This window comes from Oncorhynchus mykiss, chromosome 11 (genome assembly GCF_057628025.1).
Source record: "Oncorhynchus mykiss isolate SJ-2025 chromosome 11, ASM5762802v1, whole genome shotgun sequence".
NCBI lineage: Eukaryota > Metazoa > Chordata > Actinopteri > Salmoniformes > Salmonidae > Oncorhynchus > Oncorhynchus mykiss.
In genome coordinates this window covers 49881164-49897597 of record NC_143032.1, presented here as the reverse complement: position 1 = coordinate 49897597, position 16434 = coordinate 49881164, and the positions used below count along the sequence as shown (strand labels likewise).

General features: G+C 43.1%; 1 protein-coding gene and 1 long non-coding RNA gene across 7 annotated transcripts in view; one reads left to right on the top strand and one right to left on the bottom strand.

Annotated features, from left to right (window-relative positions):
• The window catches only part of LOC149979609 (uncharacterized), a 300792-nt gene that overhangs the window by 263753 nt on the left and 20605 nt on the right, over positions 1 to 16434 (bottom strand). The gene's annotated exons all lie outside the window — the stretch shown is intronic.
• slc33a2 (solute carrier family 33 member 2) overlaps positions 1 to 16434 on the top strand; it is a 45172-nt gene that overhangs the window by 21422 nt on the left and 7316 nt on the right. For all 5 annotated transcript variants that reach the window (XM_090190365.1, XM_021621079.3, XM_021621082.3 and 2 more), the window contains exons 3-5: positions 4500 to 4647; positions 10314 to 10414; positions 12028 to 12137. In XM_090190365.1, the coding sequence (XP_090046491.1) occupies positions 4500 to 4647; positions 10314 to 10414; positions 12028 to 12137 (359 nt within the window). The remainder of the gene's footprint in view (positions 1 to 4499; positions 4648 to 10313; positions 10415 to 12027; positions 12138 to 16434) is intronic.

Here is a 16434-nt window from a genome sequence, read left to right as displayed (position 1 = left end):
TTTCCCCCTTTCTCCCTTTCTCCCTTACCCCCTTACCCCCTTTCTCCCTTACCCCCTTTCTCCCTTACCCCCTTTCTCCCTTTCCCCCTTTCTCCCTTTCCCCCTTTCCCCCTTTCCCCCTTTCTCCCTTTCCCCCTTTCTCCCTTTCTCCCTTTCTCCCTTACCCCCTTTCTCACTTACCCCCTTTCTCCCTTACCCCCTTTCTCCCTTACCCCCTTTCTCCCTTACCCCCTTTCTCCCTTTCTCCCTTACCCCCTTTCTCCCTTACCCCCTTTCTGCCTTACCCCCTTTCTCTCTCTGTCTCTGTCTGTCTGTTTCTCCCCCTCTCAACTAGTTTCTTCTTTGTGGATGCCTAACGAAATATCCTCTGAAAATGACAATTGTTGCTTTTGAGAGTATTTATATAAATGAATAATCAGCCTTGTTGTGTTTGTCTGCATGGATTTTCAGCACTGAACACTGTGAAGACCGAACCACCGGTAAAGAATCAAGACATGGGTGTAGGAAGTATGAACTGCAACAGTAGTCTGTGGTTTATTAGACATTATAAAGGCTTATAATGTGTTTTTAAACCATTATACCTGCAGGCTCTTTAAGGGCAATCTGCAGTTCCATTAACAGTAAAGCGTTCACCCTGTTTTGTTAAATAGCTGAGCGATGGGGTTCGGAGAAATGTAGTCACTCTCAAATGTATAGAATTACAAGGACTGACCATCCATGAGCTCCACATTTATAATTATAACCATATTTTGAGGCTAAACAGTGTTGAAGACCTACATTGCCTACAAACAAAGAAGTCAATCAAGCTTATATTTTGGGATCTGATGGGGTACGACAATTGAACTAAGCCCATGAGTTATCAGTTATATTCTTCAGGAGTCAATGGGTGTATATCAATCATTTACAAGTCAAAAAATGGATGAGGAAATCAGACTGCCCATTTATGTAAAGTCTTGCCGTAATTACAAATGGTCAAACTACCTACACCGTTGGATGTTAAAACGTTTCCCAGGTTTAAACTGATGATGGTGAGTAGTAGAGTAGATGAATAGCTGTTGATGTTAGATCTGCCTCGGAGAGACAGACACAGGAGATGTAGATGAATAGCTGTTGTTGTTAGACCTGCCTCGTAGAGACAGACACAGGAGATGTAGATGAATAGCTGTTGATGTTAGATCTGCCTCGTAGAGACAGACATAGGAGATGTAGATGAATAGCTGTTGATGTTAGAGCTGCCTCGTAGAGACAGACATAGGAGATGTAGATGAATAGCTGTTGATGTTAGAGCTGCCTCGTAGAGACAGACATAGGAGATGTAGATGAATAGCTGTTGATGTTAGAGCTGCCTCGTAGAGACAGACATAGGAGATGTAGATGAATAGCTGTTGATGTTAGAGCTGCCTCGTAGAGACAGACACAGGAGATGTAGATGAATAGCTGTTGATGTTAGAGCTGCCTCGTAGAGACAGACATAGGAGATGTAGATGAATAGCTGTTGATGTCAGAGCTGCCTCGTAGAGACAGACATAGGAGATGTAGATTTTTTTTAAATTTTATTTATTTATTTCACCTTTATTTAACCAGGTAGGCTAGTTGAGAACAAGTTCTCATTTACTGCGACCTGGCCAAGATAAAGCATAGCAGTGTGAACAGACAACAACACAGTTACACATGGACTAAACAATAAACAAGTCAATAACACAGTAGAAAAATGAAAAAATAGTCTATATACATTGTGTGCAAAAGGCATGAGGAGGTAGGCGAATAATTACAATTTAGCAAATTAACACTGGAGTGAAATGATCAAATGGTCATGTGCAGGTAGAGATATTGGTGTGCAAAAGAGCAGAAAAGCAAATAAATAAAAACAGTATGGGGATGAGGTAGGTAAATTGGGTGGGCTATTTACCGATGGACTATGTACAGCTGCAGCGATCGGTTAGCTGCTCAGATAGCAGATGTTTAAAGTTGGCGAGGGAGATAAAAGTCTCCAACTTCAGCGATTTTTGAAATTCGTTCCAGTCACAGGCAGCAGAGAACTGGCAGGAAAGGCGGCCAAATGAGGTGTTGACTTTAGGGATGGTCAGTGAGATACACTTGCTGGAGCGTGTGCTACGGGTGGGTGTTGCCACCGTGACCAGTGAACTGAGATAAGGCAGAGCTTTACCTAGCATGGACTTGTAGATGACCTGTAGCCAGTGGGTCTGGCGACGAATATGTAGCGAGGACCAGCCGACTAGAGCATACAGGTCATCAGTGGTGGGTGGCATAAGGTGCTTTAGTAACAAAACGGATGGCACTGTGATAAACTGCATCCAGTTTGCTGAGTAGGGTATTGGAAGCTATTTTGTAGATGACATCGCCGAAGTCGAGGATCGGTAGGATAGTCAGTTTTACTAGGGTAAGTTTGGCGGCATTAGTGAAGGAGGCTTTGTTGCGTAATAGAAAGCCAACTCTAGATTTGATTTTAGATTGGAGATGTTTGATATGAGTCTGGAAGAAGAGTTTACAGTCTAGCCAGACACCTAGGTACTTATAGATGTCCACAAATTCTAGGTCGGCACCATCCAGGGTGGTGATGCTAGTCGGGCGTGCGGGTGCAGGCAGCGAACGGTTGAAAAGCATGCATTTGGTTTTACTTGCGTTTAAGAGCAGTTGGAGGCCATGGAAGGAGTGTTGTATGGCATTGAAGCTTGTTTGGTGGTTAGATAGCACAGTGTCCAAGGAAGGGCCAGAAGTATACAGAATGGTGTCGTCTGCGTAGAGTTGGAGGTGAATAGCTGTTGTTGTTAGAGCTGCCTCGTAGAGACACACACAGGAGATGTAGATGAATAGCTGTTGATGTTAGATCTGCCTCGTAGAGACACACAGGAGATGTAGATGAATAGCTGTTGTTGTTAGACCTGCCTCGTAGAGACAGACACAGGAGATGTAGATGAGTAGCTGTTGATCTTAGATCTGCCTCGTAGAGACAGACACAGGAGATGTAGATGAATAGCTGTTGATGTTAGAGCTGCCTCGTAGAGACACACAGGAGATGTAGATGAATAGCTGTTGTTGTTAGACCTGCCTCGTAGAGACAGACATAGGAGATGTAGATGAATAGCTGTTGATGTTAGACCTGCCTCGTAGAGACACACAGGAGATGTAGATGAATAGCTGTTGTTGTTAGGCCTGCCTCGTAGAGACAGACATAGGAGATGTAGATGAATAGCTGTTGATGTTAGATCTGCCTCGTAGAGACAGACACAGGATATGTAGATGAATAGCTGTTGATCTTAGATCTGCCTCGTAGAGACAGACACAGGAGATGTAGATGAATAGCTGTTGATGTTAAATCTGCCTCGTAGAGACACACAGGAGATGTAGATGAATAGCTGTTGATCTTAGATCTGCCTCGTAGAGACAGACACAGGAGATGTAGATGAATAGCTGTTGATGTTAGATCTGCCTCGTAGAGACACACAGGAGATGTAGATGAATAGCTGTTGATCTTAGATCTGCCTCGTAGAGACAGACACAGGAGATGTAGATGCTGAATGTGATGAATATGTCATCATCGCAACCTCTGTTTATCCCACTCATTCTCCTGACACACATTTAGCTGGGCTGTCACACAGCATTGTCAGAACGTTTACGCGTGCGTCGTCGCAGCGTTCCCGCGCGCCGGGAGGTTTTCAGCAGCTTCTCTGAACTCTTTGATTTCCTTCTCCATTTCATGTGAAGGGCTTTCTCTCTCTCTCTCTCTCCGTCTATTTTTGTTTTTCTCCTGGCCAAGTTGTGGCTGTGTGTCGTCTCTTTGACAGTAGTCTCTGAGCTGTCACTCAGTGCTCAGTCTTCCTGTCTCTGTGAAGTCACTCTCCATTAATAATGGCGGTGTTGCTGAATATTTTACGCTGTCGCTCGGCAGTACATTATCCCGTCTTTGACGCCACACAGCGACAGAAAGACAATTGTCTGCCTGGCAAAACTTTTATTTCAACCGAGAGCTCTTGTGACTGAGACTTGTGTTGTGTGAGGAAGTTTTGCGTTTTTCTGTCGCCCCCCCCCCCCCCCCTTCCCTTTAGAAAAATGGCAGAGGATATTATTTTTCCTGTTAAACATCTATTGTTGACACTATCTAGGAATAGTGTGTGCTGTTTCATTTAGAAAAGACATTAGCACTACTATAACAGTGTCCAGTCAGTCTATTAAGCAGGTTAACTACTTTGTGCACTGTCACCGTGTTCAAGAACATTGGAGTTGTCTTACGTTCACATGGAAGGAATACACCATTGTCTTCTTCCTCTTATCGTTTGAATAGCTCTGTCACAGGAAGGTGGATTGTAGATGTTTGTGTGTGTTTTTTTTCCCCCTACAATGGCTAATCCATTGTAGTTGACACAGGACTGTGTCGTAGATAGAATTACAGATGAACTGATTTGCGACAAGCCTCTCGCTTGTCTAACCTTAACTCTAACGGGTGTCCTCTCTCTCTCTTTCTCTCTCTCCACCCATAGGTGAGCAGGGAGCGGTGACCATGTTCCCTCTTTTCCTGTTAGACAATCACATGACAGCACGCGAGCTGGGGTTCTGGAACGGCGTGATCGCCATGGGCTTCTCCATCTGTGGCTCCTCCCTCGGCGGCCTGCTGCTCTCCCAGTTCAGGTAGTGTTCAGGGGCAACACGCCCCTGGTAGCGTTTCCAGTTCAGGTAGCGTTCAGAGGCAACACTCTGATTTCAGCTTTACCTAACTCACATGCTTCCATGACTTGTTTTGTAACTCATTTGAAATACTCACCAGCTGTTTTCAAATCATCTGTCTGTTATCTACAGTGCCTATTTCAGCTTCACATGTCTCAGAAGCATCCCTTTCTGTGGCACAGATATCACATCACCTCCACTTCACACACTGGGGTGTATATGTGTGCGTGCATTTGCGTATGTGTGTTTTAATGGAAGTGAACACAGCCCTCAGAGCTGTGTAGCCCCTCTCTCTCGCTCTCTTTCTCTCTCTGTCTCTGTGTGTGGCCCCCCAGTGTGAGATGTGTGGTATGATAGTAGCATGGGGAGATGCTGTGTAGCCTCCAATATTTCTTAGAGAGGTAAGGAGACAGGCCCCAACAGAAACACTAGGCCCTGTAACTTCTACATCTGATAATGCAAAACCATCCACCAATAATCAACAACTTCTGTTTAGGTCAATAGAAATAGTATTTTTTTATTTTTTATTTAAAGAGATCATAGATCAAAAACTCATAGATTTTTTTTTTTTATATACTCTGCAAAATGTCACTCAGTGTAAGTTGAACTCTCTTTGACCTCATCTTTTTTTCTCCCAATAGCCTGAAGTTCAGTCACAAGTTTGGACACACCTACTCATTCAAGGATTTATTATTATTTATTTATTTATTTTATCTACATTGTAGAATAATAGTGAAGACATCAAAACTATGATATATTTGAGATTCTTCAAAGTAGCAACCATTTGCCTTGAGTTAACTGCACCTCAGAAATTGCAGCCCAAATAAATGCTTCACAGAGTTAAAGCATCAGACACATCTCAACATGAACTATTCAGAGAAGACTGCATGAATTAGGCAGAATGCCCTGTATAGCAGTCCACATATCGCAGGACCTAAGGTTCTGATTCCACACAAGCAGATCTGACTAGACTACAAAGCTTTCCAGGATTCTGATCAAATTCCTGCAAAGAAACTACTAAAGGACACCAATAATAAGAAGAGACTTGCTTAGGCCAAGAAACACAAGCAAATGGACATTAGACCGGTGGAAATCTGTCCTTTGTTCTGATGAGTCCAAATTTGAGATTTTTGGTTCCAGATGTGTGGTTCCCACTGTGAAGCATGGAGGAGAGGTGCTTTGCTTTTGACACTGACTTAACCAGCATGGCTACCACATTATTCTGCAGCGATACACCACCCCATCTGGTTTGCTCTTAGTGGGACTATCATTTGTTTTTCAAGAGGACGATGACTCAACACACCTCCAGGCTGTGTAAGGGTTATTTGACCAAGAAGGAGAGTGATGGAGTGCTGCATCAGATGACCTTGCCTCCACAATCACCCGACCTCAACCTAATTGAGATGGTTTGGGATGAGTTGGATCGCGGAGTGAAGCAAAAGCAGCCAACAAGTGCTCAGCATATGTGTGAACTCAAGACTATTGGAGAAGCATTCCAGGTGAAGCTGGTTGAGAGAATGCCAAGAGTTTGCAAAGCTGTCATTAAGGCAAAAAATCTCAAAAATAAGATATATTTTAAAGATATATATTTTTTGGTTACTACATTATTCCATATGTGTTATTTCATTGTTGTGATGTCTTCACTATCATTCTACATATGGGAAGGCTTTCTACTAGATGTTGGAACATTGCTGCTGGGACTTGTTTCCATTCAGCCGCAACAGCATTAGTGAGGTCGGGCACTGATGTTGCGAGCTTAGGCTTGGGTTGCAGTCGGTGTTCCAATTCATCTCAAAGGTGTCCGATGGGGTTGAGGTCAGGGCTCTGTGCAGGCCAGAGTTCTTCCACACTGATCTCAACAAACTATTTCTATACAGACCTCACTTTGTGCACAAGAAAGGGATTTCCCAAAACTGTTGCCACAAAGTTGGGAGCACAGAATTGTCTAGAATGTCATTGTATGCTGTAGTTTTTAAGATTTTCCTTCATTGGAACTAAAGGGCCTCCCCTGAACTATGAAAAACAGACCCAGACCAATATTCCTCCTCCACCAAACTTTACAGTTGGCACTATGCATTGGGGCAGGTAGTGTTCTCCTGGCATCTGCCAAACCTAGATTCGTCCGTCGGACTGCCAGATGGTGAAGCGTGATTCATCACTCCAGTGAACATGTTTCCACTGCTCCAAAGTCCAATGGCGGTAAGCTTTACACCACTCCAGCCGACAATTGGCATTGTTGCATGGTGATCTTAGGCTTTTGTGCGGCTGCTTTGCCATGGAAATCAATTTCATGAAGCTCAGTTTGGAACTCGGGAGTGAGTGTTTGCAACCCAGGACTGACAATGTTTTACGCGCTTCAGTACTCTGTGGTCTTGTTCTGTAAGCTTGTGTGGCCTATCACTTCGCAACTGAGCTGTTACTGCTCCTAGACATTTCCACTTCACAATAACAGCACTTACAGTTGACCGGGGCATCTCTAGCAGGGCAGAAATAGCCAAATCCACTAATTTGAAGGGTCGTCCACATACTTTTGGCCATGTGGTGTGCGTTTTGAAATAAAGCACCTGCACATCAAAGCCGGGCTGAAGTCATTAAGCGGTTATCACTGTACACACAATATCACTACCGTGCCTCAGCTGTAGAGCTTTGAGTACTCCTTTCAATTGCTACTTAACCTTACAGTTTCAGCAATTACCATTACAGCGCATACAGTACCCTAACTCATCCTGCATTGCATAAGACCATACATCTGCCCATAGCTTCACTTTATAGCTTCCGCCCTCGGCACATGAGATGTAATGCAATCTATAAATAACATTGCGTATGTATTTTCCCACACAAGGCTTTAGCGTGGATCACACAGCACCATGTCCATCTATAGCACTCACAAAGCTAGATGGGTTAATGATAATTATCAACTGGGTGGTTTGAGCCCTGAATTTTGATTGGCTGAAGGCCATGGTGTTTCAGATCGTATACCACGGGTATGACAAAACATTTCCTTTAATTACGTTATTAGTGTCCGCATCGCGTCGTGCCTAAGAACAGCCCTTGGCCGTGGTATATTGGCCCTATACCACACCTCCTCTGGCCTTATTGCTTAATACTACCATTAGCGTCGATCTGAAATATGCCCTATATGAAGAGAATACCAATATATTGTCTTTGTATTAAGAAGTCTGCACAGCTTGCTCTGAGGTTTTTTACCTTTACTACCTGTAAATTAAGTCCAAATACTTTTTGTTTGAAATCTCTTTCACCAAAGTTCTCTCATATTTTTGAGGGTACTTCTTTCTTTTCTGTCTGTCTTTCTCTTCCGTCTTTCTTTCTTGTAAAGGACTCCGGCAGAATTGTCACATTTTCACACACGGAGGTGCGTTCACCTGACACTGTACACTCAGTCCAGATTCCCACAGAGTGATTCCCATCCCTCTCCCCCCATGTCCCAACACGCATACACACACACACACATTACACACACACACACATTACACACACACACCCATTACACAAAGCCTATCCACCAGGCCGTTTCAATGCTCTAAAAGCTCATTTGGACGCTTATCCTGGGCCCCATCAGAAACGCTTGAGTGGCCAGAGACTGACCCGCTTACACAGATCGCCATCGGCAACCTGAGAACCTATATGGTATCGGGGCCTAGCCAGTGTGAGGTGTCAGTGGCGAGGCAGGTTCTCCTCTCTCGCCCCATCACTACGGCAACTCCCCAGAGAGCCAGATTTCAAAGAGTGTCATTGAGAAGGGAGGGAATAATGAACGAAGGGAAAGAATGTCTTTAGCATGTGAATGATAGCAGATTGTTTTTCAGGTTGGAAGGACCCTGTAGGTCCTGTAGGCTTACAGACTGAGAATGGACAGAAGGAGACAGATTCTATTTGATATACCATTTTGGGATAGTTTGTAGGCCTGTCCCCTTTTTTCTTTCTTTTTTAACATTTTGTTGCATTACGAAGTGGTATAGAAATGTATTTAATTGTGCCTTTTTTCCCCCGTTGATCTACACAAAATACTCCATGATGTCAAAGTGAAAAGAAAATTCTACAAACGTTTACAAATTTAATAAAAATGAAATAACTGTAATATAGTATAATTATTCACACCCTTTGTTTAGGCAAGCCTAAACTAGTTTCAGGAGTAACATTTTGCCTAACCACATAATATACATGGACTCACTTTGTGTGAAATAACAGGGATTGGCATGATTTTTAATGACTACCCCTTCCTCTGTCCCCCATACATACAGCACAGATTCAACTAAAAAAAAACAGGGAGCATATCGGAAGCCTCATGAAGAAGGATAGTGATTGGTAGATGCTAGACAAAAATAAACCAAGATGGCGCTAAGCACAGGCAAGATCCTCAAGGAAAACCTACTTTTAATCAGATATTGGTAGAGGAATACACCTTTCAGCAGGACAATAACCTATAACACAACGAATGTTCCTGAGTGGCCAAGTTACAGTTTTGACGTAAATCTGCTTGACGATCCATGGCTTGACGTGAAAGTGACTTTCTAACCGTGACACCAACACCTTGACAGAGCTTGAATAGTTTTGTAAATAATAATAGTCTAATATTGCCCAGTCCAGGTGTGGACAGCTCTTAGAGGCTTACTCAAGAAGACTCACAGCTGCCAAAGGTGATTCTAACTTGTATTGACGCAGGAGTGTGAATACTTATCTAATCAAACTATATTAGTGTTTCATTTTACACATTTTTACGACATGTTAGTTACAAAGTATTTTTGTAGATGACAAAAAAAAAGACAATTTAAATCCATTTTAATCCCACTTTGTAACACAATCAAATGTGAAGAAATCCAAAGGGGGGTGAATTGTTATGAAACCGACTGTATGCTCACATTAGCCTGAGTTCAAACTAAGCTGTGGTAAGGTCAATGTCAGATGGGTTGTATAGATTTCAGATATCAGACAGTGACACGGGCCAGGTTCGTCTGATTGACAGGGACCTTTTTGGAGAATGATTGCCACTGTGGTAATCCCTAGGTGACACACACACACACACACAACGCACACTGCTCTAAGAGGGCGAGTGTCCTGATGGTCATTAATTCACTTCCACGCTGGGGAGGTCCTTAGGTTATTGATTACCACATGAGCCATGCCCACCGGGAGACAAAGCTCTTAGACTATCAGGGAATCGATTAGCGTCTGGCGACACGTCGTGTGTGTGCATGCGCTCACTCGTGTGAGCTACTGTAGAGGGGAAATATTGTGTTTGTTTTTGTTAGCATGCACATACTTCACAGTATTCTTTATCAGTGTGTGTGTGTGTGTGTGTGTGTGTGTGTGTGTGTGTGTGTGTGTGTGTGTGTGTGTGTGTGTCAAATTGCATTTGTCTCCTCTTAGCACAATTTTTTCTATCTAGAACCTAAAAGGGTTCTCCAGCTGTCCCCATAGGAGAGCCCTTGTTGGTTCCAAGTAGAACCGTTTTGGGTTCCATGTACAACCCTTTCCACACACAGAGCCAAAAATGTTTTTTTTTACCAGGAAACAAAAATGTTTCCTCTTTGGGGACATCCAAATAACCCTTTTGGAACCTTTTTATTTCTAAGAGTGTGACTCGTTGTTTGTCTTGTGTGTCTCCACAGTATTGGCTCTCTGATGAGGCGGGTGTTTGTAATGCGGACGGTCAGCATGGTGTTCCAGAGCTCCCTCCTGACTGTGCTGGAACCCTCCCCACTCATGAAAGGTGAGAGAAGACCCGGCCGCACTCTTGACTAGGCAGCATAGGCATCGGTTCACCCACTTAACCATGGACATACAAGTACATCATTGACTCTAACCAGCCTGTCCTTAGCCACTGATCTCGACTTACACGCGCGTCCCTAGTCCCCCTCTAGCAACATCTATTTGTCCATCCGTAGCTCGATATCTTTTTTTCCTTTTACGATGTGTGAGCAGGTGACTGTGGGACTGATGAATGAAGGCAGGCACCTCTGTAACCTCACTGACTCATACAGGTAGCTAGCTATAAATATTAGACCCACAGAATATACAGACCCACAGGGCTCCCAGATCGATCCGCTTTTGTACATGAAAGCTGCATGGGATGGACTTTACCGGATACCCATACATGCGTCCACAACTGCGGCACTCTAACCCACTGGGGTATACAGAACTGGGGACTGCGTCCAAGATGTCCGACCGTTGTTTTCAAGGTAATCTACTCACGTTCGCATATGTTGATTCATGGATGTCCAGGTTGCATCCTCTAACCCCACATGCCATGTCCCCATGGCAAAACAAATAACACGTTGTGTCATGTGTGACCATCCACATTTAGGTCTATACATAAAATTTGATACTCCATTTTTTTATATATTATTTTTTATTTAACCTTTAGTAGGCAAGTCAGTTAAGAACAAATTGTTATTTACAATGCCGGACTATCGGGGAACAGTGTTCTTCTGCCCCTGCCTTGTTCAGGGGCAGAAGAACAGAGTCCGCTCGGGGATTCGATCCAGCAACCTTTCGGTTACTGGCCCAACGCTCTAACCACTAGGCTACCTGCCGTCCCAAAGTCCATTCAGTTTGTTGCATAAGCCATGCGTGCTCCCCAGCCAAGCAGAAATGGGTTCAAATAATTATTGTTGTCAAAAAAGAATGAAATGGATTCACTGCTAGGATACACTAGAATATCTTTGTAGATCTACAAATCTCAGATCCCCCCCCTCTCTGCTCTCTCCGTTTTAATCTCATGCAAATGAAGGAAAGCTGAACGAAGAACAGAAGCTGTCTGTGTGACCTGTTTGAACCTTTGTTGAGCTGTTCACTCTGGAAACCTCGAAGTGGAGGCCTCCCTCTTGTGATGTCAAAGATCCAAAAATGTGACAATGTTTTGCCGCAAAATTCTTAATATTACATGAGTGCCCCCTTCTCTCACTCTGATGAGCTGAGTTAGTGTCTCGCTCTCTGAATCTTATGAAATGGAGAAGTCTTATTCAGCAAAACTCGACATCTCTGGTGAATAATTCAGAGTCAGTGGGAGCTGAGAGATGCTCTGTGTTGCCTGTGTTCTGCTCTCTTCTCCTGAGAGGGAACGACTTGATTGGGGGAACGCGAGGAGACGCCCCCCCCCCCCCACACTTCTACCTTTGTTCAGCAACAAATCAGTCTCCTCTGATGCACGTTGTGCCACAGAGCTCTCCTCACACCATCCATCCAGTAGGAATTTCTGAGCGAAAAGGGAGATTTAAATGGCGCTAAATTAGAACCGGATGTGCCGTAATGTCTCGCAGCATTGTGCTACAGTGTTCACATTGAGACGTGTCAAGTTTCTCAGGCTGTGTTTGTGCCCCTCAGTTATGGCTGTGTTGAGTTTGAGCGTTCAGCACTTCCTGGGCGGCCTCATCACCACGCTCACCTTCACGACCATGATGCACTGCACACAGAGAGCGGAGGAGAGTGTACAGGTAAGAGCCACACAGATCTACACACAATACTCCATGACAAAGTGTAAACAAGTTTTTATTAGTTTTTTTGCAAATTTATTGAAAAATGTAATACAGAAATATCTCATTTACATAAGTATTCACATCCCTGAGTCAATACATGTTAGCTGTGAGTCTTTCTGGGTAAATCTCTTAAGAGATTTTCTAACCTGGATTGTACAATACAGTAATTTCACATCAAGTTGGTTGTTGATCACTGCTAGACAGCCATTTTCAAATCTTGCCATAGATTTTCAAGACAATTTTTAGTCAAAACTGTAACTAGGCCACTCCGGAACATTCAATGTCATCTTGGTAAGCAACTCCAGTGTATATTTGGCCTTGTGTTTTAGGTTATTGTCCTGTTGAAAGGTAATTTTGTCTTCCAGTGTCTGTTGGAAAGCCAACTGAGGATAGGATTTTTGCCTGTGCTTGGCTGTTTCCTTTTATCCTAAACTCCTGTCCTTGCCGATGACAAGCATACCCATTACATGATGCAGCCCCCACCATGCTTGGAAATATGAAGAGTGGTACTCGGTGATTAGTTATGTTGGATTTTCCCCAAACATAATGCTTTGTATTCAGGACATAAAATTCTTTTTTTTGCCACATTTTCTGCAGTTTTACTTTAGTGCCTTATTGCAAACGGGATGCATGTTTTGGAATATTTTTATTCTGTACAGGCTTCCTTCTTTTCACACTGTTGTTTAGGTTAGTATTGTGGAGTAACAACAATGTTGTTGATCCAGCCTCAGTTTTCTCCTATCACATACATTAAACTCTGGCAATTGTATTAAAGTTACCATTGGCCTCATGATGAAATCCCGGAGCGGTTTCCTTCCTCTCTGGCAACTGAGTTAGGAAGGACGCCTGCATCTTTGTAGAGACTGGGTGTATTGAGACACCATCCAAAGTGTAATAACTTCACCATGCTCAAAGGGATATTCAATGTCTGCTTTTTATTTTTACCCATCTACCAATAGGTGCATTTCTTTGTGAGGCATTGGAAATCTTCCTGGTCTTTGTGGTTTAATCAGTGTTTGAAATTCACTGCTCGACTGAGGGACATTGCAGACACAGTGCATTCAGAAAGTATTCAGACCCCTTGACTTCCACATTTTGTTACGTTACAGCCTTTTTCTAAAATGGAATACAAAAAAAAAAATCCTCATCAATCTACACACTACCCCATAATAACAAAGCGAAAACAGGTTTTTAGAGATGTTAGCAAATGTATTAAAAACAGATACCTTATTTTAAAAAGTATTCAGACCCTTTGCTTTGAGACATTGAACATCCTTGATGTTTCTACAACTGGATTGGAGTCTACCTGTGGTCAATTCAATTGATTGGACATGATTTCGAAAGACATCTACCTGTCTATGTAAGGCCCCACAGTGGGCAGTGCATGTCAGAGCGAAAACCAAGCCGTGAGGTCGAAGGAATTCTCTGAGACAGGATTGTATCTTGGCACAGATCTAGGGCAGGGTACAAAAAATGTCTGCAGCATTGAAAGTCCCCAAGAACACAGTGGCTTCCATAATCCTTAAATGGAAGAAGTTTGGAACCACCAAGACATTTCCTAGAGCTGGCTGCCCAGCCAACCTGAGCAATCGTGGCAGAAGGGCCTTGGTCAGGGAGGTGACCAGGAACCTTCCAGAAGGACAACCATCTCTGCAGCAGGTCACCAATCAGGCCTTTATGGTATGGTGGCCAGACAGAAGCCACTCCTCAATAAAAGGCACATGACAGCCTGCTTGGATTTTGCCAAAGAGCACCTAAAGGATTCTCAGACCATGAGAAACAAGATTCTCTGGTCTGATGAAACCAAGATTGAACTCTTTGGACTGAATGCCAAGCGTCACGTCTGGAGGAAACCAGGCACTGCTCATCACCTGGCCAATACCGTCCTTACAGTGAAGCATGGACTGGGAGACTGGTCAGGGTCAAGGGAAAGATGAACGGAGCAAAGTACAGAGATCCTTGATGAAAACCTGCTCCAGAGCGCTCAGGATCTCATACTGGGGCGAAGGTTAACCTTCCAACAGGACAACCACCCTAAGCACCGAACCAAGACAATGCAGGAGTGGCTTTGGGACAGGTCTCTGAATGTCCTTGAGTGACCCAGCCAAAGCCTGGATTTGAACGCGATCAAACATCTCTGGAGAGACTTAAAATAGCTGTGCAGCGACGCTCCACATTTACATATTACATTTATGTAAATGTAATATTTGTTGTACATTTACAAATATTTCTTAACCAGTTTTTGCTTTGTCATTATGGAGTATTGTGTGTAGATTCATAAGGGTGAATTTAAAAAGAATCCATTTTAGAATAAGGCTGTAACGTAACAAAATGTGGAAAAAGTCAACAGGTCTGAATGCTTTCCCGAATGCACTGTAATTTTCTCCTGAATGTATTTAGGATTGCCATAACAAAGGGTTTGAATACTTCTTGACTCAAGACATTTCAGCTTTTTTTTTTTTTAAATATATATTTGTAAGAAATGCCTAAACACTTTGACATTGTCCGGTATTGTGTGTAGACCAGTGGCACAAAATCTCAATTGAATCCGAACCAAAACATTGTCTAGATTGAAAGTTGCTTAAAATGTAGTAGGGACGTCAAAGGTTCTGGCTGCTGCACAGATCCTATGGATGCTCTAGTCTAGAGCGCCTGGTTTAGTTGTGAGAATTTTTTTTTCTCTCAATGGTTAAACTAGTGAGAAATATTTGATCAGTGAACAAATGTGAATTTGCTTCATTTACGATCTTAAATTAAGACATTGAAATATTTTGCCATGTCTAATTAATGTAAATGACGCTGCTTTCCATGTGGACAGTATGTGTTACTACATTACACAAGCTGACGTCTTAACCACATCCTTTTTACCTCAGATGGGTAATGCTAGTATAAAAGTTTATAGTCAGCACGATGACACAAGTTCAGTAGCTTAAAACAAAACCAATATCTTTGGTTTTGTAATGCTGATTTCTGTCATATTAGCTGGGGGTCGCAGGACTTTCACAAATGGTACGTTTAATTTGGGACGATCTCGCTATAAAAGTTGCTGACCACACACCAATAAGCGGACTTGACAGTTAAACTCTCACTTAAATAGGAGCCAACCGTTGACACTGGTGATATCCTATGGCGGGTCCTGATTTGTTGAAGTTAACTAAGAAAAATAGATTTGTTTCCCTTTCCTTGATGGCAGCTTCACGGAATCATCGTTTATCGCTTATTAATTTGGACACCTTAAAACTGTTTTTACATTATCAATATGTCTTATCAACAGGAAGCAGCAACGTCATCATTTTCAACTGAAGTTTTAGGAATATAAATTGAACTTTCAACAGCAATTTCCAATGGTATTGTAGTTAAAGGTCAAAACTGCTGAATGAGTCCAACATTTTTTTTTTTTATGATATACACTATACATACAAAGGTATTTTTTAAATATATTTTTTAACCTTTATTTAACTAGGCAAGTCAGTTAAAAACAAATTCTTATTTTCAATGACGGCCTAGGAACAGTGGGTTAACTGCCAGGGGCAGAACGACCTTGTCAGCTCAGGGGTTTGAACTTGCAACCTTCCGGTTACTAGTCCAACGCTCTAACCACTAGGCTACCCTGCCGCCCCATGTGGACATCCCTTCAAATTAGTGGATTCAGCTATTTCAGCCACACCCGTTGCTGACAGGTATATAAAATTGAACACACAGCCATGCAAATCTCCATAGACAAACATTGGCATTAGAATGGCCTTACTGAAGAGCTCAGTGACTTTCAATGTGGCACCGTAATAGGATGCCACCGAGTACTGAAGCACGTGTAACAATCGTCTGTCCTCGGTTGCAACACTCACTACAGAGTTCCAAACTGTCTCGAGAAGCAACGTCAGCACAAGAACTGTAAGGCGGGAGCTTCATGAAATGGGTTTCCATGGCCGAGCAGCCGCACACAAGCCTAAGATCACCATGCACACAAGCCTAAGATCACCATGCACAATGCAGAGCGACGCTGGAGTGGTGTAAAGCTTGCCGCCATTGGACTCTGTAGCAGTAGAAATGTGTTCTCTTGAATTATGAATCACACTTCACCATCTGGCAGTCTGACGGACTAATCTGGGTTCTGGTGGATGCCACAGAACAAGATCTGCCCCAATGCGTAGTGCCAACTGTAAAGTTTGGTGGAGGAGGAATAATGCTCTGAGACTGCTTTTCATGGTTCTGGCTAGGCCCCTTAGTTCCAGTGAAGGAAAATCTTAACGCTACA